At 46.4% G+C, this 24,131-nt stretch overlaps 1 protein-coding gene across 3 annotated transcripts; it reads left to right on the top strand.

Annotated features, from left to right (window-relative positions):
• The first annotated feature begins 1,113 nt into the window (after positions 1 to 1,113).
• Positions 1,114 to 21,926, top strand: sertad2b (SERTA domain containing 2b). 3 transcript variants are annotated; one of them, XM_047028632.1, is made up of 3 exons: positions 1,114 to 1,261; positions 1,370 to 1,395; positions 17,376 to 21,926. In XM_047028632.1, exon 3 carries the CDS (start codon positions 17,380 to 17,382, stop codon positions 18,619 to 18,621), a length of 1,242 nt encoding a protein of 413 aa, XP_046884588.1. In that variant the 5' UTR covers positions 1,114 to 1,261; positions 1,370 to 1,395; positions 17,376 to 17,379; the 3' UTR covers positions 18,622 to 21,926. The 3 variants fall into 3 exon arrangements, with proteins under 3 accessions (XP_046884588.1, XP_046884586.1, XP_046884587.1); XM_047028630.1 differs by lacking the exons at positions 1,114 to 1,261; positions 1,370 to 1,395 and adding exons at positions 9,550 to 10,292; positions 12,167 to 12,350; XM_047028631.1 differs by lacking the exons at positions 1,114 to 1,261; positions 1,370 to 1,395 and adding an exon at positions 9,551 to 10,292.
• Positions 21,927 to 24,131: the final 2,205 nt, after the last annotated feature.

Consider the following 24,131-nt stretch of genomic DNA (forward strand, 5'->3'; position numbering starts at 1 on the left):
CAGTTACTTCAACGACAGATGCCTGTTGACTGGAGAGAGAAAAAAATTGTTTTGTGAACATATTGTTTGTCAGTCAAAACTCTATAAACATTTCAGATCAAGAGTTTAAATTGAAAATGGACAGCATCGAGAGACAGACCGGGGGCATGTGTCCAAATTAAGGATTTTGAAGGTGTATGTGGCCTGTTCTTTTTTAAGCATGATTTTATATTTTCGAACTCATTGTCTCAGGAACTCTGGTGCCAAGTATTATTACTTTGACAGAAAACTTATATTTTTGATTGGCCGGTTGCAGTTCGTAGATTTGGACACTGGATGGTACTGTTTTCAAAAGAACCCCAGGGTATCGAAATGCGTTACCCCGCCAAGATTGGTTTTCCACCCAAACAGCGAAAAAAGACACGTTTCCTACAGAAGTCGGCAATATTCAAAATTAAAACTCTGACAAATATAAAATGATCTATTGAAATAAAAAACTGTAGGTGTTTGTGTTAAAAAAGACAAATAAAAAAGACAAACATAAGCTCTGTTATCCCATTTTCAAAATATAATTAGGCCTACAGTCATGAAATATGCATTTTACTTACATTTCACTCACAATACAACATTCTACGGATAAAAGTCGTTACAAATTTAGTTTTGAGTCAAAGGACTTATGATAGTACCTCAGTGGTAGGCTACTAGCACGAGGGGCGAAAGGGGGAACCAATCCCAATGAGGAAGCAGTTCGATACAACACCGTAAACAGTTTTTTTCATGAGGTAGAAGGTACTAAGGAAAGTCCACACAATCAACTTAATAAAACACGGGCACACCGGCCTGATACAACAGTCAGTTTGATATGCACAGACGGTCAAAGTTCTCTTGTTTATACAACCACACAAACAATTCTCTCTTTCGTTTTGTGTATCTCTTTCCCTCCCAAGCACACATAAGGTAAACGCAACTTTTGAGGAATGTGCACATTGAGCCTCCAGATTGTCACGGCGGCAACAAAGTGTCCCTTTAAATACAGCCTGCGAGGAAACTTTTCCCTGACGATTCTATTGGCCGCCAATCTCACGTAGGCGGGGCACGACGCCTTGAGTCGGGCTGTGAGTCACAGCACGACACGTCAATCAAACGGAATGTCTTGTACTTCTCTGCTGTTAGCTTTCCAAACTGCCTGCTTGTTCTATGACTTCGCAGATGTACAGTGACATTGAATTGAGCGATATATTTCCAGTTTTAGTTCAGGAAATGTCAGCAGTTATCTAGTCAGGTTGGTTATTTAAAGTACAGCAGGTGGTCTTCACCGCAATATTATGAGACACGAGTTGTCTCACTCCTGTTGTTAGTAGTCAATGGTAAACAGTTTTTCTTTTTGAAGGTTTATCACCGTATCCACCATAGAAGGTGAGTGACTCGGTTTCTTAAAATATCCCGCCGTTCATATCACTTCAGAGACCATGTTTTGGTGCGGGTCAGTCTGTTCTTGTGTGAATGTGTGCGCGCTATCGCGAGCGCATGCGTTGCTCTCTTTCCCTCAACGTGAAAGAGATGCGTGAGCTTTTCGTGTCAAGCAATAACAACTTGATATGAGAACATTGCATGTTTTTAAATGTTTTGATTTATTGTTTCAATGCTGACGCATGGAGCTAAAACGGCTCGCACCATGAAGCTGCATGTTGTGTGTTATTCTTTCCATTTGCAGCGACCAACGAAACCGTTATATAACCGAGTTCTTTAAGTCCGCAGAGACCATCTATGTGTGACAGCCATTTGCTTGTTCTGTTGACACGGTATCTGACCCTCCATTGCCCCAACAAAGATTCTATATCTCCATCTGCAACCAATTTACTGTCCTGGTATTAACTTTCAGTAGTCATACCACTCTTAGGGCGGTGTATAGTGTGTTTTGAGTATGTGTGTGTTGTGTGTGTGTGTGTGTGTGATAGAGGTGTTAAATCTCTCTTGCCTGAATGGGTCTGTTATCAGGCAGTCAAGGCCATAGACTTGTCAATGGAGGATTACAGTGATTCTAATTTAGCAGCTAATCCAGATTAAGGTGCTGTTTGTTCCTCAGTGTTCCCTGCAGCGTGCACAGGACAGCGGTCAGCAGCATGTTGGCACCCATGACCACCCATCACATCCCCGGGCTGAGCGTGGCCAACTGATAGATTCCCTACACGCGTATCCAGGAATAGAAATAATAACACATTTGTTTAGATGTTTTTAATCCCGAAAAGCGAAACAAGGGGGAAGATTCGAACCCACGATCTCTTGATCTGCTGTTATATGCTCTCCCACTAAGCTATAGCTGCATCTCTGCCCCTTCCCCATGCAGTGAGTGTGGTGTGTCTGAGATCAGTGTGGTCATGCTGAGCCCAATGACCCTACAGCATTCTGCCTCTGACCTGCTTGTGACCACTAACAGGAAACACCTATACTACAGACTGACACACTTCACTGCCCAGTGTGTGTGTGAGTCTCTCTCGCTTTGTCACCCCCCCCCCCCACACACACACACACACACACACACACACACACACACACACAGTACACATTGTTGCACCACATCAAAGATGAAATAAGTGCAGTATGGAACAGTGTGCGCCAAATGCATCCAACTGACATTATTTGAATGCACATGGATTCATTACTGGAATGGAATAGATTGTTATTGTGGTGAATGCATTGAGACAGTAACTAGATTGTGTTGTGTATAGTAGGGCCATTTAGAAGAATTTGTTGGTCTATCCAGTCCCTATCGTGGACCATCATAGACAACTGCAATGACCAACACACACACACACACACGCAGGGATTGGATGTCAGAGTAGCAATGTGTGCAAGGAAAAGGTCTCCCTACCGTAGCAGATCAGCATTAATATTGCATAGGCCCACCTTCGAGGAGAGGGGAGGGCCCATGAATGAAAACACACACCGATTCAAATAGCATAATGGACATGTTGGACATTGTTTTAGAGGGATAAATCTATTAACAAAATAGTGTCCAAGTGTGCCCATGGCCGAGTTTTACAGTCCGTTGCAAATTGTGCTTTGCTGAAATGTGATGAACAGTGAACTTAAAGGAGCTGTTCATTATACCTTGATGATAAAAATAACAAAATATATATATATATATATATATATATATATATATATATATATATCAGACGAGCACTCAATGTAGATAAGTAGAATCCCAACCACTTTTACTAGCCACTTGGAGTCAATGTTGAAGTGAGGTCTTCCAGCCTTGGTCTGAGGAGGTGAAGCAGCCCAGAGGGAAGATAGAAGGGCAGCCCTAAATGGGACGTTCAGCACATACAGCTGTCATTAAGTTGTTGGTACTAGTAAACTGTATTTTAGCTTGGCGGGGGCCCAAAATAATGGCTGATGTCTGAATCAAACTGTGAACAGCAGCAACTTCTCACACGTGTATGTGCGTGAGTGGTAGTGTGTGTTAAGTGTGTGTTTGGCCAAACGACCAGGGCTTGTTGTACCACGTCTAACAGGGTTTTTACAACTGCTCTTGCACTGGGTTTCCTGTCTCAACATCCATACTGACCCTGCCATTGTTACTCCTCTGCTCTGTAAAAGTAGACAGCTTGGGGGATTCCTGATGACTAAGCAGACTGAAATGCTGGTAACATCTGCACTGCCAATGCAAGGAAAACGGGCCTAAGATGTAGCCTAGTTTACTCCAACTTGGTTTGTTGTACACTCTTAAAATATTTATATTGCTTGAAAGTACAGACTAAGAGCCATGTCAAACATGTGGTGCTGTGTTCGGTAGCCTGACAATCTTTTGGATTTGGTTACTTCGTAACAAGGACGAGACACCTCGTGTGGTGCGGGGAAATGTAATCTATAGCACTATACTGTACATATTTGGACAGTACATTTTAGGGCATGTTGTTACACAATGCACCTACTGTTTGCATAGGTGTTTTACCAGCTGTGTGTTTGTGTATGAGTGTGTGTTTGTGTATGAGTGTGTGTTTGTGCGCTTGTGGGTGGAGAGAATGGATAGCTCACAGGGGCCCTTGGCTGGGTTATTGTACTGCGGATTGTTCTGTTCAATAATTCATCTGAGGGACAGAGTATGTGTCCCTGAGGCCTGCTAGTGAGCAGAGAGCCTTAGATCTGCTGGACCTGTGTGTGTGTGTGTGATGTTGTGCAGTGTAAAAGTCCTCGGGCCTGTGCTGTTCTCATCTATCTTTGCATGTCTGTGTCATGGGTCCCTTTCTTCCCCCTCCTCTGAGAGGTTGTCCACCTCTCCCCTTCTCGCCTCGCCTCCGTATAGGCGATGAGGGACGGGAGACTGACCACAGGGCTGGCTTTGGCCAGGGTCAAGGGTCAATGCCTCCTTCTCTAAGTAGCTCTTTATTGGCCACTTTGCACTTGTCATCATAAACCCCAATTACAACATTTGCCTATCACTCCCTTTCACATTTGAAAATATCTGTTGGTGATTTTTGGGTGTGTGGGAGGGGGGTGGGGGGCAGTATAAAAAGTACCACACTGCAAATCTAGCAGGAAGTGAACACCCTATTGGCCCACAAACCTAGTGTCGATGAAGTATCCATGCTTTGTGCCCGAATAGCGTGGCTCTGTGTGTGTGTGTGTGTTGAGGTAGGAACACACAGTTTGTGGTCACACACCTGCTGTATTAGATGTACTTTGCTCTGTATGTCCTCCTGTCGGGCTTTCACACACCTGCTTCCTACACCAACACTCAAACATCAAATAAGCTAACGTTTCCGTGTCAACAAGTTTATTCACAAAGTTTTCTTGACTCGTTTGTTTGGATACTAAGAAATCCATGACTCGCTGTACGTTTTGTACACTTCATTACGTTTAGTATTTCATAGTTTAGAGACAGAGATTTTTGAATCTTGAAAAGGCTACTGTTTTAGACAGACACTGTGCTCTATTATGACCAAATATGTATAATTTTACAAAGTGAATGTGGACAAAAGACTGGGTGTTTGTCCAGATGACTAGGGAGGGGGGGGCTGTGGGGGTGGGAGGGGTTTGGAGGGATGGGGGGAGTCAAGGGTGGGTACACCACACTGTGGGGTGCACTGATTTGGGGTTGGAAGGGGGGGCACAAGAAAGGAAGGGGGGGGGGTTGTGGATTATAATTCTGATGGCCGCTGTGTGTGTGTGTGTGTGCCTGTGAGCCTGTGTGTGCCTGCCTGCCTGTGTGTGTTCTTTTGTTGAACTCCTGGTTGCTGAGCAGTAGGAAGGGAGGCACGGGGAGCAGCTGTAAGGAGCGAAGCAGCCGTTCACTTCCTGTCTGCCAGAGCAGCCCTGAGGCCTCGGCAGAGATGGAGGGAGGAGAAGGAGGAGAAGCACTGAGAGAGGGGGGGAGAGAGAGAGACAGAGAGAGAGGGGGGAGAGAGAGAAAAAAGAGAGCAAGCAGAGAGAGAGAGAAACGCATGGACCAATGAGAGGAGGGCAAGTCAGAATGACAGAATATGGAGGAGGTAGAGAGGATGTAGAAAGGAGGTAGATGGAGGGAGAGAAGAAGAGTGAGAGAGGGGAGGGAGGGAAGAGAGGGAAAGAGAGAGTGAAACTGTGTCACTGAGAGTTATTGGCTAGCAGGAAGGTACTGAGTCAGCAAGTGTGGGAGGAGAAGGAGGAGGAGGGGAGAGGATGAGGAGGGAAGGAGGAGGGTAGGGGAGAGGAGGAGGAGGGGAAGGGGAGAGGAGGGGAGGAGGAGAGAGGATAGTTTTATTTAGTTGCTCACTCCTGAAGTTGTTATGACCACACGAGAGAGACACAGAGACAGACAGAGACACACAGAGAGAGACAGAGAGAGACACAGACAAAGAGAGAGAGAGAGAGAGAGAGAGAGAGAGAGAGAGACAGAGAGAGAGACAGGTGGGACTGTTGAAGTAGTGATCAAGGAGGAAGGGGGCAGCTGTGGTGAGGGGTGGGCCATGTGGGCAGTGTATAAACACCACAGGGAGATCCCTACCACTGAGAACAACACACTCATGTACAAGAACACACACCATACACACACGCGCGCACACACCATACACACACACACACCTCAAACACACACACACATTCATAGAGGCACTCCTGTGCTCCAGTTCTGGGCAGTTACTGCTGCCTTAGTGGATTGTGGTTAGCTCCTGAAAGAGGGCCCCTTGTGTGTGTGTGTGTGTGTGTGTGTGTGTGTGTGTGTGTGTGTGTGTGTGTGTGTGTGTGTGTGTGTGTGTAAGAGAGTGTCTTTGTGGTAAGAAATAGAGTTATGTTCTCACAGTGGCACACACAACAACGCTCAGGACGATAATAAGGTCCACTGCAATCTGAGTACAGTAAATAAATATGTAAAATAAATTAAAAAAAATATTTCAACAATCCTAATATGATTTCATATTTGGACGGTGACAGCCATGGCAACTGTGACATTCTAATAATCTAGACACCAAATCAGCCTGAGACAGTCGGGAAATAACTGGTGTTTGCTTCCCCCTGGAGCTGTGTTTCTGGCAGTGAGGGGAGGTGGGGTATGAATTAGACTGCTCCATGATTAATTATCCTGTTGCCCTGGATTCTGAGCCTGGCCCCTCCTCTCTGACACCAGCCTCCGGTGCTGGAGAGCACAAACACCCTGCCTTTCCGCCACCTCAGACTCGAAAGCCACCGTGTGCCAAGTCACAAACAATGATCTGAAGCGCTAAACCAAAACACGCACTGACAAATAAGCTTCCTTTGAAACTTTTTCCAACAAGTTTCCAATCTCCTCCTACATTTCCAAAGTTTCTTTGTTGTGTCTTTGTCATGATTTGCTAGAAAAACTCGAAATAAAACTTATCTTAGGATTCTATCTTATGTCTAGAAAATGTATCTTATGTCTAGAAAATGTATTTAAATGACCTTGCTGACAACGGCACATTTTTATCAGACCCTGTCACAAATGCTCTTCTATTAATGTAATTAAGAGAACGACTGAATACAGTCACATGCATGGTGGAAAAATGTGTCTTGCAGACTTAGATTCTCCTGTCTGAGAGTTACACACACACACACACACGTGTTTGTGTCCTAACCCACTAGGATGTTGCGAATGTGCTGCCCTCATTGGAATGTGCTTCCCTCGCAGGTCCGCCCCAGCGTGGGAGAGAAGGGGCAGACTGGAGGGAGCACACAGAGATGGACTGCATGTTGAGAAGCACACAGAGTAGATGGAGAACCTGTTAGTGACGAGAAGGTAATGGGAGAGAGACATAGAGAGAGACAGAGAGAGAGAGAGGTAGAGAGTGAGAGTGAGGGAGGAAGAAATTGGGTTGGTGTCCAGATGGCGGCTGGAGTATATGGAGGGAAAAAATGGATGAGGGAAGGCAGAAAGGAGAGAGGGATCCTGTTGGAGGGACAATGATAGAAACATACCGTGGAGGGGGAGAGAGAGCCCAGGGGGAAGCTGGAAGAGGGGGTGGGTGTGTGAGGGGAGGGGTGGGGTGGGGAGGGGTGAAAAGGATGGAGGAGGGGTATGTGCAGCGACTGTGGGAGAGAGGGCAGCTGGCTAATTGTTTACACCAAGCCTCTCTCTCTCTCTCCCCCATTCTCCCTCTCTCCCATCTCTCTCTGTATCTGTCTGGGAGTCATGCCACTCCTGTCCAGCATCTAGCAGCGTCCACTGGTGACAAGCTCTCAGACACAAACTCAAAGACAAACTTTATAAATAAATAAATGGTCAAACTGCTCTGGACAGTGTGCAAAAGGACCACCATACTGATTTCTCAAGTTTTGAATATTGACTGAGAAGTGGATTCTTCTGTGTTTGCACTGTTGTTCTTTCAGTTTCATTGACGGAATTTGTTCGGCGTTTCTTTAATTGGCACATTCCCACTCCACACACTCAAACTGACACATGCAAACACACACTCACACACACACACACACAGTTACAGCACCACAAGTGAAGTTGAGTCAGTCACGTTAGAAATAGCCAGGACTGTAAACCTTGAAGCATGTGACAGGAGGGTGACTAAGAGTGGACTTTTTAAGAATATTTACGTATTTGTCTGAGAGTGTGCATGTGAACATGTGGACCCATGCAGCTCTTCTGCGTTTGGGAGGAGATGGAGTGGAGGAGTGGAGCAGAGCCGGACCACATGGAGGAATGATAGAGAGAACAAGGAGATGGAGAGAAGGAGTGGAACGAAAACCAGCAGCGAACAGAGGGGGAGAGGGAGGTTCTTTCTGGATCAATCCGTTAAAATGGGAGGGAGGGAGAGAGGGAGGGAGGATAGAGGGAGGGAGGGAGGGAGGGAGAGAGGGAGGGAGGGGAGCCCACAGTCGGCTCTGCCTCGACCCTGCCCTCGCTGTTCACTGAGCCATTTCCTGTTTTTACCCTGAAATCTTTATTTAGAGCCGTCCGTCTCCACTACAGACCGCCGGCCGCGCATTCGTGTATCCAGAGCGGCTGCTGCCATGGTGACACACACACGACTATTAATCGCACGGAACTGTTATTCCAGGATACCTCATGATGCGAATGAGGCATGTTACAGGAATACCAGTAATTACTCTATGTTAACAGGTCATTATTGTGTCATTTAGTAACTGCTATGCAGTTGGTTATTGACTAACTTGCGCCTTGATGACAGTGATTAATAACCATTTTTACTGTGAGACTCAAGACTCCTCAGAACACAATGCCTTTGCGCACTTCTACTGTGTGTGTGTGTGTGTGTGTGCCTGTGTGTGTGTGTGTGCTTGTGTGTGTGACTGTAACCCCAAAGGGTGGTAACAGAGGGCACAAACTGTTCCAAGATGCCATTTGTTCGGGCACTCCCTTCATTAGCGTAGTGCTACCGTACGGTTTTGTTTGAGTGTACTGGACTTGCTGGTACCATCTGCTGCCTGTGGCTCTGGTTAGCTGGCAGGGTGCAAGGTTAACGATCATCACTTTGTGGACCAGCTGTGAGGAACACCACCGTCATGCAAACAGTCCGTAGCAGAGACCCAGCGTTGTGGTGGAGCACCGTAAACCCTGTACCGTTATGGTGTACTCTGTGTGTGAGTAGGGAGTCAGATGGCTGGGCGGTGAGGGAGTCGGGCTAGTAATCAGAAGGTTGCCGGATCGATTTCCCGCCGTGCCAAATGACGTTGTGTCCTTGGGCAAGGCACTTCACCTTACTTGCCTCGGGGGGAATGTCCCTGTACTTACTGTAAGTCGCTCTGGATAAGAGTGTCTGCTAAATGACTAAAATGACTAAATGTGAGTAATAACCTTGTCTGAGGGCTTTCTCCTGACCGGTGGTACTGTCAGGGAGCTCTTTCCCTGGTCACATCCAAGGGAAACGCTAGTCTGAAAGGTTTCCACGTCACTTTTGGCTCACTCGGAACCTTGATGGAGATGTTTCTAGAAAGGTACCAGGTACCATAAGAATGTATGGAAGTTAGGGAATACCGTTTGAACTATGCACTTCTATTTCTAGATTATTTTTTGCAGTTTTTTTTTTATATGCGCATTTTATTTGCATGTCGCTTTGGATAGAACTGTCTGCTCACCATTTACAAATGTAAACAAAATTGTTAAATAATGGGTAAATGTTTGGAATGCCTGGTTTGCACTAAGATTGTCAAACGGCCCGGATACAACAACATATTCAAAAGTACATTTTGCTCCTGGGAAACCAGAATTCCATGGACCTAGAGGGTTTCAGACTGCAAAACTTTCATTTTCAATATCGTTGCTTCGTAGCAACCTAATGTGCAAAAGAAACATAGCCTAACTGAACCAAACATATCTCGATAACAGTTATATATATTGTAATGAGAAGTGTGTGCCTGTAACTAAAGTGCTTAGTGTCCCAGTGCGCGCGCGTGTGTTTGTGTGCGTGTGTGTGTCCGACTTGGCGCTCGTTCGTGAGTGCGATATGGAAGGTGGGTGGACTCGTGATTTGACCGGACGCAAGCACCGAGTGTGCCTACGTGTGTGTAGGGGGCGGGGCTCGAGGAGGCCACACTGTAATCGGTGTGTTGGGCTCGCGGCGTAAAGTCAGCCTTCACTTTACGTCATTCCTTTTCAGGGGCAGCTGCGGGTCCATTGGTGGACGTTGCTCAGCTTTTTATATCACTGGTGTGCAATTTTCTCCCACCTCCTATCCTCGCCATTGTATCACTGCCAGTCTCCGCTCTCGTACAGACGATAAGAATGTGGTTTTCGTGAGAAGCAGGACAAACGGTGTAGCCTAATCATAATTATCTGACACTTTGGCGCTGTTTGGGATATCGATATACCAATGCTTTATTTTCAAGTTCCGGAGTACCTAGACGTGGTAAGTTTGGCTTTTGACGCAAAGAAACGAAAGGAATGCAAGTCGAGAATAGATTCTTGAACACAAGTGTAGAGTTATCTAATGCTTACGCTCTTTCAGTCGAAGTAGCCATACGATCTAGAGTTAAACTGTTTCATTTCGCTTAGGAGCATGTTAGCCTACCTACCTAGCTGCATAGGCTACAACCATCTCGAGTCTTCAAGTTGTCGCTGCATGTCGCAAACAGAATTTGTCGTAGATTAATCTGGTGACCTTCTTGTCACGGTTATCGCAAGTATCTGTACCTTTTAGGATACATAGTGGCAAATGGTAGGCTAGTGTATTAAAAGCTTATAAGATTAGCCTATTTAACATTAACATTTGGCTATAGTAATGTTGTGGGATCTGAAAAGTATTAAACTAAGCATAGCAAATACACGCAAACTCAATGTTTGATCGGATATAATTTACGCAATTCAATGTCTTTTTCGTGGCCTCTATGATTGTGTTTTATTGTAGAAAATAGTTGTGGGAGATGCGAACGGTCCCTGTCAGTGGCACTTCAATGGGTTGTTGTGTAACGTGTTGCACCACATGAAAGCAGGGCGAGAGGTGTCGAAGCCACTTTAAAACTAGGACTTTGACAGCAGACTATTGTTGTATTATTTAACTTACCGATACATTAGTGACCTTGCTTTCCATAGGCAACTTATTGTCATGTATTGTTTATCCAAACTATAGACTGTTGCAGGTGTATAACACGTTGAAAAGATTGGCGTGAGGCCATTCGTTCCTGTCATCGCTGATTTTTAGACTTGTCTCCAAACCAAACCGTTAAGGGCAGGCCAGTTTCATGAAAGGCTGTCGAAAGACAGTCACGTACTTTGCTCTCGAGCGTTAAAAATGCCTTAAGTAATATTTGTATTTATTTAGGCTATATCTGTTTTGGCTTCTGACATTGGTTGTGGAGAGTAGGTTATAGTTAAGTAACCATGTAGGGTTAGTCTACCTGAAAGGCTAATCACATAGCGATTATTGTGTCTGAGTTCACTAACTCATTCTGTCTCTTTCAATGGTCGTTTCAAGGTTCGTTCTTCAGATACTGTACCGACTGAACATTGACAAAATCGTTCAAGTAATACTGCTGGCACTGAAATCTCCGTGTTCAGTGTGTGAGGAGGGGACGGGGAGAGTGGCGTGCTCAACTGCGTGTAGACGTGTGTCTGGTGACCTAGATCTCATATATTTCCCCCTTTTGTCTTCGTCTTTTTTAATTTTGGAAAGTGTGCGTAGTGTGTCCGGGAAGAATGAGTTGGTAAGAGACAGTGCGTTCAACAAGCACGCTTTGCGGCGGTAATGTGACGATAATCATTGTCGAGACAGTCCAAAGAACACAGGCTGCACAAACCTGTAAGACTAGAAGAGTCTAATTTAATTTGTTTACTTACAGTTTGACACATTTAAAGAATCTTCTCCAGGTTTTGACTTAGCTTGTTATGAGATGACTTCCTGTCAATGCAACTTAAAACACAGGTCATGAAACCTGGCAATTCATCATTTTTTACCTGCACACACATGTTGAAACATTGCTGGCCAAAGGGAGCATTTCAGGGAGTAAAGGGAGCAAATTTTAATTATGTATCTAAAAAAAGAAAAAGAAAAAACTAAGATATTTGTTTAACTAATAGTTCAGTCCTGCAAAACCATTGTTTGATAATCTGGCAAGCAAGCAATGGAGTTATGTAATATAGATCTGTATTGCTGCTGAGTATTTTTTTATTGTAGTCCAAGACCCTCTGACCTCATAAGTATCATGTGAGTTCTGTGTGCATTATGTGATTAATCTCCCAGTGAGTTCTACTACTGTTTTCTGAGGTGTGTGTGTGTGTGTGTAGTTTCTGTCTTCCATTTCAGAAAGCACAGACGAAGAGGTTTTTTCCAGACATGGAATGCGTTCTGGACAGAGAACAAGTGATTTGACCCTGTGATTGTAAGGTCAAGCAAGCACCTTGTGTAAAGTTAGCACTGTTCAGGTGACCTGGGGATGGGGCTGAATAAACATCCAAAATCCAGACTAAGGTTCGTGGTTTCGTAGATATCAAATCTGACAAGAAGCTCTTCCCTGGTGTAGATTGCAGACATCTTTCCTCAGAACAGCTTTAGGTAAAGGTGACCGTGTGTGGTTGACAGATGGCATAGTTAAAGGCAAAACATTTGAAAAAAGTATAATTTCCCTAGTTGGGTAGCAGCTCATTTATGCCAGGTAAATGCTCTTAACGAGGCAAATTAATCTGTTAAATGACTCACTAAGTCTGACTGTTTGACATCATGGGCAAACAGGTTGGAATCTCTTCCAAGATCTTCATATATTGTCTGTTGGCCGATATCTATGATTATCTCAGTGAAGGCATCAGTTTGGTGTGTGTGATCTACCTGGGCGGTTGTGGTGGTGGTGTTTGGTGGAGGTGGTGTTTGGTAGAGGTGGTGTTTGGTGGAGGTGGTGTTTGGTGGAGGTGGTGTTTGGTAGAGGTGGTGTTTGGTGGAGGTGGTGTTTGGTAGAGGTGGTGTTTGGTAGAGGTGGTGTTTGGTAGAGGTGGTGTTTGGTGGAGGTGGTGTTTGGTGGAGGTGGTGTTTGGTGGAGGTGGTGTGAGGTGGAGGTGATGTGAGGTGGAGGTGATGTGAGGTGGAGGTGGAGGTGATGTGAGGTGGAGGTGATGTGAGGTGGAGGTGATGTGAGGTGGAGGTGTCCTTGTGTTCTCAGTAAACACAAACAGCATGGAGACATGGAGGTCTTCCTCACAGCTGTTACTACCTTTCCCTCTTCTCTCCCTCTCCCTGCATGCTGTCTGCCTCCGTCTGCCTCGCCTGCCTCTGTCTGCCTTGCCTGCCTCTGTCTGCCTCGCCTGCCTCTGTCTGCCTCGCCTGCATGCTGTCTGCCTCCGTGTGCCTCCGTGTGCCTCTGTCTGCCTTGCCTGCCTCTGTCTCACTCTGCCTCTGTCCCTGTTTCCTCTCTGTCACTCTCTTGGTTTAAGCTGGAATGTGTTTACTAGATGGCATGTGAGGGAATGTGTCAGAGAGTCCTGTCCTCATGCACAGCTGGGTGCACAACACACAGCCAGTGATCAGAGCTGTGCTGGTAACTGAAGTCTGTGTGTGTGTGTGCGTGTGTCAGTACGTAGTCTCAGTACCCTGAGGACCTGAAATAGCTCACTGCAGAGAGGGGACGATGGGGGGGGGGGGGGGGGGGGGGGGGCTAAGGCATGGACAGCAACGTATCATGTTACACGATCATAATATCACTGCAGACCTCATCCCATAGTACACACTGCACTACACTGTAGCCTGCTGCTGGGGCCAAACCTACACACACACACACACACAATTGCACAGCAGTAAATCCACATGCAGGAGATGCATGCACGCAAGCACATTCCCTCGCAAGCAAACCACGTGACGAGGAAACGCGTTGCTCTCCCACAGGTGGAGGACATCCATATGTCATTAATCATCATCCCGTCAGTGTGTCTTTGCTGCGTTAATAAGGAGGAAAACATGTATAAAAGATATATGAAGATTGAGAAAGTATGACGCCAACAGTCTTTTGACTTGTCGTGTGTAAATACTGTCTCTTCATCAGCACCCTTTACCTATGAAATATCTGAAAGAGAGGAATACCAATAAGAAGGAGAGGACAGGAGAGGAGAGAGGAGAGGAGGAAATGAGGAGAGGAGGAGAAGGCCATTGTGTGGGAGGTAGAGAATGTAGGAGTGGTGGACAGGGAAGGAGGAAGACCTGGATAATAGAAAGGAATTTGATGGGTGGGGCTGAAGTGGTATGTCAGTCTTGCGTGTTCTCGAGGCGTGTGTGTGCGTGCGTGTGTGCTTGGTTTTCACTCCCATCCCAACTCGGTCACTCAGACATGCACAGCTGCTGTAGCACAAGTTAACCCCCTCCACACACACACACACACACACTTTTAAACCGACCCATTTGACTCTAGACCTTAACTATAAACTACTTTGCACCTTACCATTTCTGATTCAGCGGATGTGTATTTAGGGTTTGAATTCCCTTAACCCCTGATAGAGGCTGGGGAGGGAGGGGTAACAAAGGAACCTTTGCATGAGACTGGCCAGTCTTGTAAAAGTGCTGGAGCAGGTGTGTAGATCAGCAGGTGTGTAGATCAGCAGGTGTGTAGATCAGCAGGTGTGTAGATCAGCAGGTGTGTAGATCAGCAGGTGTGTAGATCAGCAGGTGTGTAGATCAGCAGGTGTGTAGATCAGCAGGTGTGTAGATCAGTGGTTGCAGTTTACTTATCCCAATGAGTGTTTCAAAAACAAAATGTTTCTCGGTTAGATAACCTTGACAAGTGCTTTACACTTATTAAATATCCAAATAAAACATGCTGTGAAAATATTAGTCAAAGTGTTGGGCTTGTGAAATACCCATGAATAGGCTGTTTTTGCTCAGCTGTACGATGTAAAGCATGGCCCTTTCTGTGTCGTGAAACAGTTTGGTATGCACTGCACAGTATACTGTTTTCGTCAGCTTGCGTTGCCAACCTTTAGTTGTAGCCAAACATTCAAAAGAGTTCCTCCTCTCAAAATCTGAAATCCTCCTCCCCCTCTTTCCTCTCGCCCTCTACCCCCCACCCCCGTCTCTGGGTGAATTCCCAGCTGACTGTGTTTGTCATGGTAACGGGCATCGTGGTGACTAGCCCAGCCGCTTGCACTTCCTGTGCGTGTGTGTGTGTGGGGGGGGGGGGGGCGCATGCGCTGCTGGTGTGCAGCCGAGACTGGGTGCATGAGCCTGTCAGCCTGGATTAGGTTCAAACACACTGCAGAGATGCCTTTCTCCTTCCCTCTCTCTCCTCTGCCTCTCTTCTCTGCCTCTCTCTCTCCTCTGCCTCTCTTCTCTGCCTCTCTCTATCTCCTCTGCCTCTACTTTAACTCAACTACTGTCTTACTAGCCCTCATCTGTCTGCACACCCTGTTTCTTAACCGCCTTTTCTCTTCCCTCCCTCCCTCTCTCTCTCCGTTTCCTTCTCCACCTCTCTGTCTCCACCTCTCTGCCTCTGTACCTGCCTGTCTCTCTTCCTCTGTACCTGCCTGTCTCTCTGCCTCTGTCCCTGGCTGTCTCTCTGCCTCTGTACCTGGCTGTCTCTCTGCCTCTGTCCCTGGCTGTCTCTCTGCCTCTGTCCCTGGCTGTCTCTCTGCCTCTGTACCTGCCTGTCTCTCTGCCTCTGTACCTGCCTGTCTCTCTGCCTCTGTACCTGCCTGTCTCTCTGCCTCTGTACCTGCCTGTCTCTCTGCCTCTGTCCCTGGCTGTCTCTGCCTCTGTCCCTGGCTGTCTCTCTGCCTCTGTACCTGCCTGTCTGTATAGTGCTTCTGTTTTTTCTTCATCTCCCTGACAGAGAAATGTTATTCTTTCTCTTCTCACACCTTATTTCCCGCTTCTAGTCAGGCTTCAGCACCTGGCTGTACGGCAGCTTGTAATCTTGGTGACCATTTAACAAGTCCTTCATCGCCAGTGTCACGGTCTGAAAGCCATGCTGTTAATGTGAGCACCACAGAGTGTGCATGTCTTCAGGCTTGGACGGTTTTTCTTCCTCATTCACGTGCCGTAGCCTACGGCTGGACTGGGAGAGATCAGTGCAGAGCAGGCTAGAGCAGGGTTGCTACAGTAGGTGTCTCTATACTGGAGCTGTTCTGCTGGAGGGAGGGAGGGAAACTGAAATGCCACCTTGTGGTGTGAGTCTGTCTGTGCTCCTCCTCCCCTCTTCTCCTCCCCCCTCCCCATCCCTCCGCCTCCCCCCTCCCCATCCCTCCTCCTCCCCTCTTCTCCTCCCCCCTCCCCATCCCTCCTCCTCCCCTCTTCTCCTCCCCCCTCCCCATCCCTCCTCCTCTCCTCTTCTCCTCCCCCCTCCCCATCCCTCCTCCTCCCCTCTTCTCCTCTTCTCCTCCCCCCTCCCCATCCCTCCTCCTCTCCTCTTCTCCTCCCCCCTCCCCATCCCTCCTCCTCCCCCCTCCCCATCCCTCCTCCTCTCCTCTTCTCCTCCCCCCTCCCCATCCCTCCTCCTCCCCTCTTCTCCTCTTCTCCTCTTCTCCTCCCCATCCCTCCTCCTCCCCTCTTCTCCTCTTCTCCTCCCCCCCTCCCCATCCCTCCTCCTCCCCTCTTCTCCTCTTCTCCTCCCCCCTCCCCAGCCCTCCTCCTCCCCTCTTCTCCTCCCCCCTCCCCATCCCTCCTCCTCCCCTCTTCTCCTCTTCTCCTCCCCCCTCCCCATCCCTCCTCCTCCCCTCTTCTCCTCTTCTCCTCCCCCCTCCCCATCCCTCCTCCTCCCCTCCTCCCCTCTTCTCCTCCCCCATCCCCATCCCTCCTCCTCCCCTCCTCCCCTCTTCTCCTCCCCCCTCCCCATCCCTCCTCCTCCCCTCCTCCCCTCTTCTCCTCCCCCCTCCCCATCCCTCCTCCTCCCCGCCCTCCTCCTCCTTCTTCTGAGTGACAGTGTAATGTTCCAATATGGCTGCAGTGAGGGATGGAGGCTGTAACTGTACCCTCATGGTTCTGTGGTCCAGCAGAGGAACACTGTTATATAACGTGTGTGTGTTTGCACACAACGCTCTCTGTCTGCCCTACTGTTCTGTTGGTGTTACCTGTCAGGCTGTTAACCCCTTGATTGATTAGGATACGTTGTTGCAGTTTTAGCAGTCACATGCTAGTTGTTGAATTTGAATGTTCTAAATACCACTAAACCAACTAGAAACGAGACCTGTTTACTGCATGCTATTACAGTGATGGAGTGTCTGCCGCTAGATAGATTCATCTGATGGACGTTCCACTTTGCTCCCCCAACTAAAAGACTGTATAATATACTGTCAGACTATTTATGTAAATATCTATTTGAAAGCATATGGCTAAGATATCCAGGCTTGTTTCCAGACTAGCAGTTTGGCACATTGTTGTTCGTTAGAACGTAACATTAGCATGTTGCTGTTATTTTAGTCCAGATGCTGTCTTGTTTTTCCAGTACCAAATACATGTAATTGAGTAATTCAATTTGAGCGAAATTTCCTAATAAACAGTAACCCTCCCTATTTTGGTCTGCAGATATATGTTTGGTAAAGGGGCAAAGCGGAAACTGGACCAGGATGAAGAGGGTCTGGAAGGCAAAGCGCTGGCGGCCGCAGCCCCGGACGGCTTGTCCAAGGTGTCCTACACCCTGCAGAGACAGACCATCTTCAACATCTCCCTCATGAAGCTCTATAACCAGCGGCCGCTCCGCGAGCCAGCCCTGGAGCGCAGGGTGCTCATCAACAACATGCTCCGACGCATCCAGGAAGAGCTCAAACAGGAAGGCTCTCTGCGGCCCCTCCTCCTGCCACCCTCGCCGCCGCCGGACGACCCCATGGACGAGGGCTTCCGCGAAGCCTCGCCCTCTTTCGGGGGGCTGTCGTTGGTGGCGTCCACGCCCTTCTCCCAGCAGTCTTCGGTGTTGTCGCCGGCGACGCCGTTTTCGCCACACCCCCTGACTCCACCCACCTGTCAGTCAGTCCAATCAGGGCCCGCCACGCTGGAGTCCTGCCTCACGCCTGCCTCGCTATTGGAGGAAGACGGCGATGCCTCCTTTTGCACTTCCACCCCTCCAACCCCTCCCCTTTCCCCCTCCCCTCCTCCCGGCCCTCTCCCAAACCAGGTATCCTCCAGGGTCCCTGTGCCTGCCATACACAGAGACACTTTTTCCTTGTCCCTGAACGACAAAGAAGATTTATGCCCACCCTTGACTGTACCAAGCGCAGTGGCGGATACTACTCACACCACTTCTACCTCCCTCACAGCGGCACTCACACAGCCCCCACAACTGCCCCCACAACTGCCCCCCTTGCAATCCACCATCTGTCCAACGACACAACCCAAAGACTGTACGAAAACGGGGAGTCCAAAAGGAGAGAGGCAGGTTGTCCTCGCCGACGGCCGTGGTCCTGAGGCCAAACAGACAACGAATGGTCTCCCTGCGCCGCCCTCTAGTGGCCTAATGGACGTAAGCTCCTCCCCTTCCTCCTCCGTAAGCTCCTCCCCTTCCTCCTCGTCGGGGTTCCTGTCCGACCTGGCACTCGACGACATCCTGTTCGCCGATATCGACACCTCCATGTATGACTTTGACCCCTGCACGACCTCTGCCTCCGCCCCTGGGGTCGGCCTGTCCAAACTGTCGCCCATGGTGACCGCGGACGACCTCCTCAAGACTCTGTCGTCCCCTTACAGTGGCCCCGCCCCCCAGGTCACACCCAATCAGCCTTTTAAAATCGACCTGAGCGAACTGGACCACATCATGGAGGTTCTGGTGGGGTCGTGACCCCCCCCAGATCTGACTAGCGGTGCTCAACACGTCTCTTTAGAGAACTTTACGGTTGCTGTTTTGTACAGTTTTTCAAAATGAACGATCCGACGTCCGATCGACGGTGAGGTCACAGAGTACTACTGCTACTTGCACAACGCTGTGCATGCTCTGGGCTTGTCTTTCAAACAGGGGAAACACACATACACACACATACACACACACACACACACACAGACACACACAAAACGGCTTTCAGCAAATTTGAGTGCCTTCATCATATGCGACCATTTGCTAAACTTTAACTGTGTATTTTATAACTGTTGTCTCTTTTCACTGTAAAACATGGATGTTAGGACTGTTTTAAATGTATCTGATTTTACTGATTTACAGATAATTACTGATTAGAAAATAATAGGTATTGATTGTTGTTTAACTTATATCCCTCTGCAAGTGTTACTTTATAAAAGAAAAGCAAGCACAGACCTTTTAGCGAGATCTCTGTTTTACCCGTGTGTAGCAATATTGTTTTTTTTTGTTTTTTTTATGCTTCATGATCAATTGAATTTGTTTCTGTTTACCCCTTGTGGGTTATAGTTCCGTCTGAACTCTGAATTCCATGAACAGCTTTACTCGATGATGTCACAGTGTAAACACTGACCTGAGCATTTCTGTCGGACAGTCAAAGAAACAAACCAGATCTCAGATCCACTCTTACTCCCCACACGCTCCGCTTGGGGATCACTCTCAACAGTGATGTTTGATCAAAGATGTTAACAGGAAAACGTTGCATATTAACTACAAAATCAACCAAACTACAGGGACTACAAGTTTCTAGGACACAGGCATCAAAACATCTGATCGCCGCTATGCTGCACAGCAAGTGCACTAATAGTTACTATGCATGCTTGTGCACAAATCCTCCAGCCTCCAAAATGGCAGCCAATCAAACTCACTGGCCAGCTTTATTCTGATGTCTTCATACAAGTGTGTGTATATATTGAAATCCATATCACAATGTACCATTCATAATTATGAGATTATGGGCTGCCAATGTTGATTTGACCGGCTGCCAATGTTGATTTGACTGGCATCTGTTCCTTCGGTGACACGCAAGCCTTTTCCCCCTGCATGATGAGTTTCATACAGTTTGTATTGTGGATAACTTACAATGTTTGACCAAAATTATTGTGATTTCAGTGAATGCAACAAGCCCTCCATGTTTTAGTCGTGTTTGTTTTTGCAGAATGACCGGGACAGGGAGGTGTGTTCTGTGGAGACACTGAAAGCTCCCCTTAGACCCTCTACACTATCACATCTCATCGGTTCCCTCAAGCGATTAGCTATTATTTATTATTTAGATTTAGTTTCACATGAGTCAGGGGTAGTCGATGTTTGAAATACCCGTCTTAAAGGCTAAGCCTATCTTAGCCTTTGGTGCTTCCTCAAAAGCTATGAAAGCCTAGGTTTGTTTTTGGGTACATTTGAAATAAGACCCCCTTTAAAAGGCATTGGTTACACCGGCTGGCTCAGGTTTAATGTGTTCATGGATGTCGTCGTGCTGGTTTGCGGTAGTGTTCAGGTAGAGGTAGAGGACGGTACCATCTCATGTTATGAATTAGTATTACTAATAAGAGATTTATGATATTATGCAGGTCGTCTTGGAAACTCTGGAGCAGTACTGAGCTGCAGGTAGATAGACATGTCATGTGTTCTCGGTCTGTTCGACGTATCCAATCATTTCCCCCGGAGCTCTCACTCCACGTAGGCCTCCTGCTGTCGTTGGTCACATGACCACGTCCGAGGTCATCGGAACACTCAGGAGGCTGACTCAAGTACACAGGTTCATCGCTTCGGTTGTTTACATTTTTGACTGATCTATTGAAATATTTAATTTAATATATGATATTGAATTTAATATTTAATATAATATGAAATTAAAACAATGATCAAAATTGTTGTCCCACTACTATTGTGCGGTATTACTATTGGACTATAGTATCTGGACGTTACTTTAGCAGATTGAACGGACTTGACTATTTGTTTATCAGAAGCCTGGTTGTCTTCACAAATATGGAGTGATGTTTCACTTTTTACATATACTGGTTTACAAGAAATGAACTGACAGTGTTTTAGACGTGACTAAGTCTGGAAGCTTAACCAGCTTGACTGGTTTGGTGACTGAGAGTGGGTGACATGAGGGACCATGGTTACTGTCCATCCACACACACGGTCCATGTTTAACAGCTCTTATCTGATTCGCTTCACATCATTTGTTTATAAAAGTATGCAACCAAAGGTCCTGGGTAGCACCCTTCGCTGGCCACTACTCTGCCTTTACAACTCTGCTTAAGGTAGATTTAGAAAAACAGTTGTAGTAAAAAAAGAACAATAAACTCAACAAAAAAAACAAAGCATTGTTGAAAAGGCAAGACTTTTTGCATCGTAATGTACATAGGTGCTGTAATGGTGTGTGCAAGCTTTGCACATTGGTTCCATGTGATCAATCACCTTTGTACAATTGAGTGTGTTTAGGGCGTTACTGATGAAAGGAAGAGATACAGTAGTGGTCCCATAGCCTTGCTGCAGTGCCACCATGTAACGTGAAAGTTGCAATCTACGATTATACATATTTCCTACTGGAAGAAATTGTATTTGAGCCCATCTCCCACATGGTTGGTGTGACTGATTATGGGTACTTGGAGAGAGACAGGGTGGGTGTCTTGTTCATAACCTTTAATTATTATCTTTGGAATTTTGGAGTGATAAGTTTCTTATCAGAGTTATTTATTCTCAGTTTTGTTTTCCTGTGTAAATATATTTATTTTGTTGTTGGAAGTTATTTTTTTTGGGGGGGGGGGTTGTAAATGTGTGTCGTAGGATTGTCCTCTGCAGGTAGGAATGTAGTCTGGGTGGGAAGCCATGTTTGGGTCTCGTTTTCATTTATTTTGTTTGCTTATTCAGGGTGGCGGCTTGACCCACAAGGTGCCCGCACCCTAATATAATCTTTATTTACATATTTTAATTTTCTGCTTGTGTGAAAGTGACAGTTCAAGCAGCAATACTACAAACTCTCAAACTTCCGACGTCGAGACTCCAAAGCCAGTCGTCAGACTTTCAATGCCAGAATTCCCGCACACAACACACGACTCATCTCACACTCTGGATTTTGATCAGTTTGACATGAATGCCAGTTTATCAATGTCTTCAACCTGTTAAGTTCGGCCCAGCCATATGAAGGTGTTTGGGTTAAAGGGTGGTTGTCTGTTCACTGGGAAACGTGTAGAGCAGTCGATGTAGATCCTCCCCCCCCTCCCCTGTCCAAATAAGAAGGCTGTATTTTTCACAGACCTTATAGCTGTGCCTTTTTCTATGCAATACTACCAACACACCCACCTGAGAAACAGATCAAAGAAGAGTAAATCAATTGTACCACTGTATTGGCATCAAGATATGGACTGTAGAATATACATTTAAAAAAAAGATGGACAAGTGTGTATGAATTTGAAACAGTCTTACTTTTGTAGTTTTATATTATACAATAAACTGTAAAAAGAACTATCAATGGGATGTCTTTTCCTTTTCATATGAATGTGAACATTAAGTCCTTTTACAAAACAGACTATACATCCACAAACAGCATAGGTATACAGTTAAGACAGGGAGATAAGAATATGCCACTGCCTGGATAGCAATATAGTTATGTTATATTAGTATGGAGCCTCCTGTACAAAATATTTACTAATAGTCCAGTGTCACTTGGTCACTTCAACAGGACTGACTTCACTGCCCTTCAACAGGACTGACTTAACTGCCCTTCAACAGGACTGACTTAACTGCCCTTCAACAGGACTGACTTAACTGCCCTTCAACAGGACTGACAACTGTCCTTCAACAAGACTGACTTAACTGTCCTTCAACAAGACTGACTTAACTGCCCTTCAACAGGACTGACTTAACTCTGTTCTCAAATAATGTTCAGCTCTCATAGCTCTGCTAGCCAGTGGCTATTTCAGGCCTGTCCGCCACAGCTGTGGGTAAGTGGCTACATTTAACCTAATGCATATCTCTGAGACTAGGACTGTGTGTTTATGAAACAGGCTAGCTTAGTTCAGCCTAGCAGCATTTGTTCTGTATATGGTCAGTCTCTGTGGTCAGCAGCAGCTGCCATTTTTAATAGGATTGACATTCCACACAGTTAAGAATAAATGGTTGTATTTAATTTGCGTGAGAACAGTGACATTATAATTAAGAAGGTTGTGTTGCCTGTTTTATAAATGCAGTCCTAGTTTGGCAAAAAGTAACAAATTATTATTATTAGAAAAAAATAATCTTATAATGATATTGAAAACGTTTACATCACAGCGCCATCTGGTGCCTGGAATGGGAATGGCACATGTACAGTTTCAGATACTAGCAGACGTAGAGAGTGGCATGTTATCGATCACTGTGGGGAAGTAAGAACAACTGTAACAGCAAACATGGCTGTAACGACGCATCTTTTTGCTCTTTTCCTAGGGAGAGACAGTGTTGAGGGCATTTCTACGCCGATCAAGAGGTTGCACCTTCAACCGGATCTGGGTAAAAGCATCTCCCAAGTAAATATATTAAATGATATGGTCGTTATAGATCTTCTCTTCCAGATATCACACTTACAGTCCATTTGTCCTGCCTCGTATTACACAAGCCAAATTGCAATCTCATATTTCCTTGTATATGCTGTATAGTTATTAGTCCGCTAGATGGCTTCCTGCCACCATGTATGGGTCTGGATACTTGTTAAGTCGCCTGCTAAAATTGGACATCAGATGGCAGTCTGGGATCATGCTGTGTAGAATTTGTGTCCGTGAGAGAGAGAGAATGTGGATGGGGGCTGCCCCCTAGTGGAGAAGAAGTTCAAGTACACATGGCTTACTGTTCTTTGAGTCTCTGACTTAAACCAGACTCATGTGAGCACAGACCTGAAGGATGTGTTCACAAACCTTGCACCTCATCTCTTTTTTACTTTACAGTTAGCTTGTTTACATCTGTCTCCAGTATTTTCCTCTTCCTGGTTTATGTAGAATCCTGCGTGTCTGTCTTCAGTCCAAACGCCTGATTCAGCTAATGGCATCTGAAGGGCTCTTTTTTAATTAACATTTAGTCATTTAGCAGACGCTCTTATCCATAGCGTCTTACAGTAAGTACAGGGACATTCCCCCCGAGGCATGGGGGTCATTTAGCACAGCCGGGAATTGAACCGGCAACCTTCTGATTACTAGCCCGATTGCCTAACTGCTCAGCCACCTGACTCCCAACAGAGGAATCTCTCAGTGGATTGCTCTGACAGAATTTCAGTGGGCAGAGTTGAGGAACGGTCTGTATTTGCTGGCCAAACAGCTTCAGCTACCAGGCACGATATTCTTCTGATCAACACTCGTCATCATGCTCGTCAAGAGTTATCATCGTGTTATTTCCCCAGACGCTTGACCCGTGCTGACCCCAGGACGTCACCAGACACCGTCAGGCAAGAATGATATTAACTCTGA

Source organism: Hypomesus transpacificus, chromosome 11 (assembly GCF_021917145.1).
Source record: "Hypomesus transpacificus isolate Combined female chromosome 11, fHypTra1, whole genome shotgun sequence".
NCBI lineage: Eukaryota > Metazoa > Chordata > Actinopteri > Osmeriformes > Osmeridae > Hypomesus > Hypomesus transpacificus.

Bases quoted from the DNA above. Each gene is read 5' to 3' on its own strand.
- sertad2b (XM_047028630.1), top strand. From the start codon at position 12,316: ATGGGGCTGAATAAACATCCAAAATCCAGACTAAG. The intron at 12,351-17,375 runs GTTCGTGGTTTC...TTTGGTCTGCAG, and splicing joins CATCCAAAATCCAGACTAAG to ATATATGTTTGGTAAAGGGG.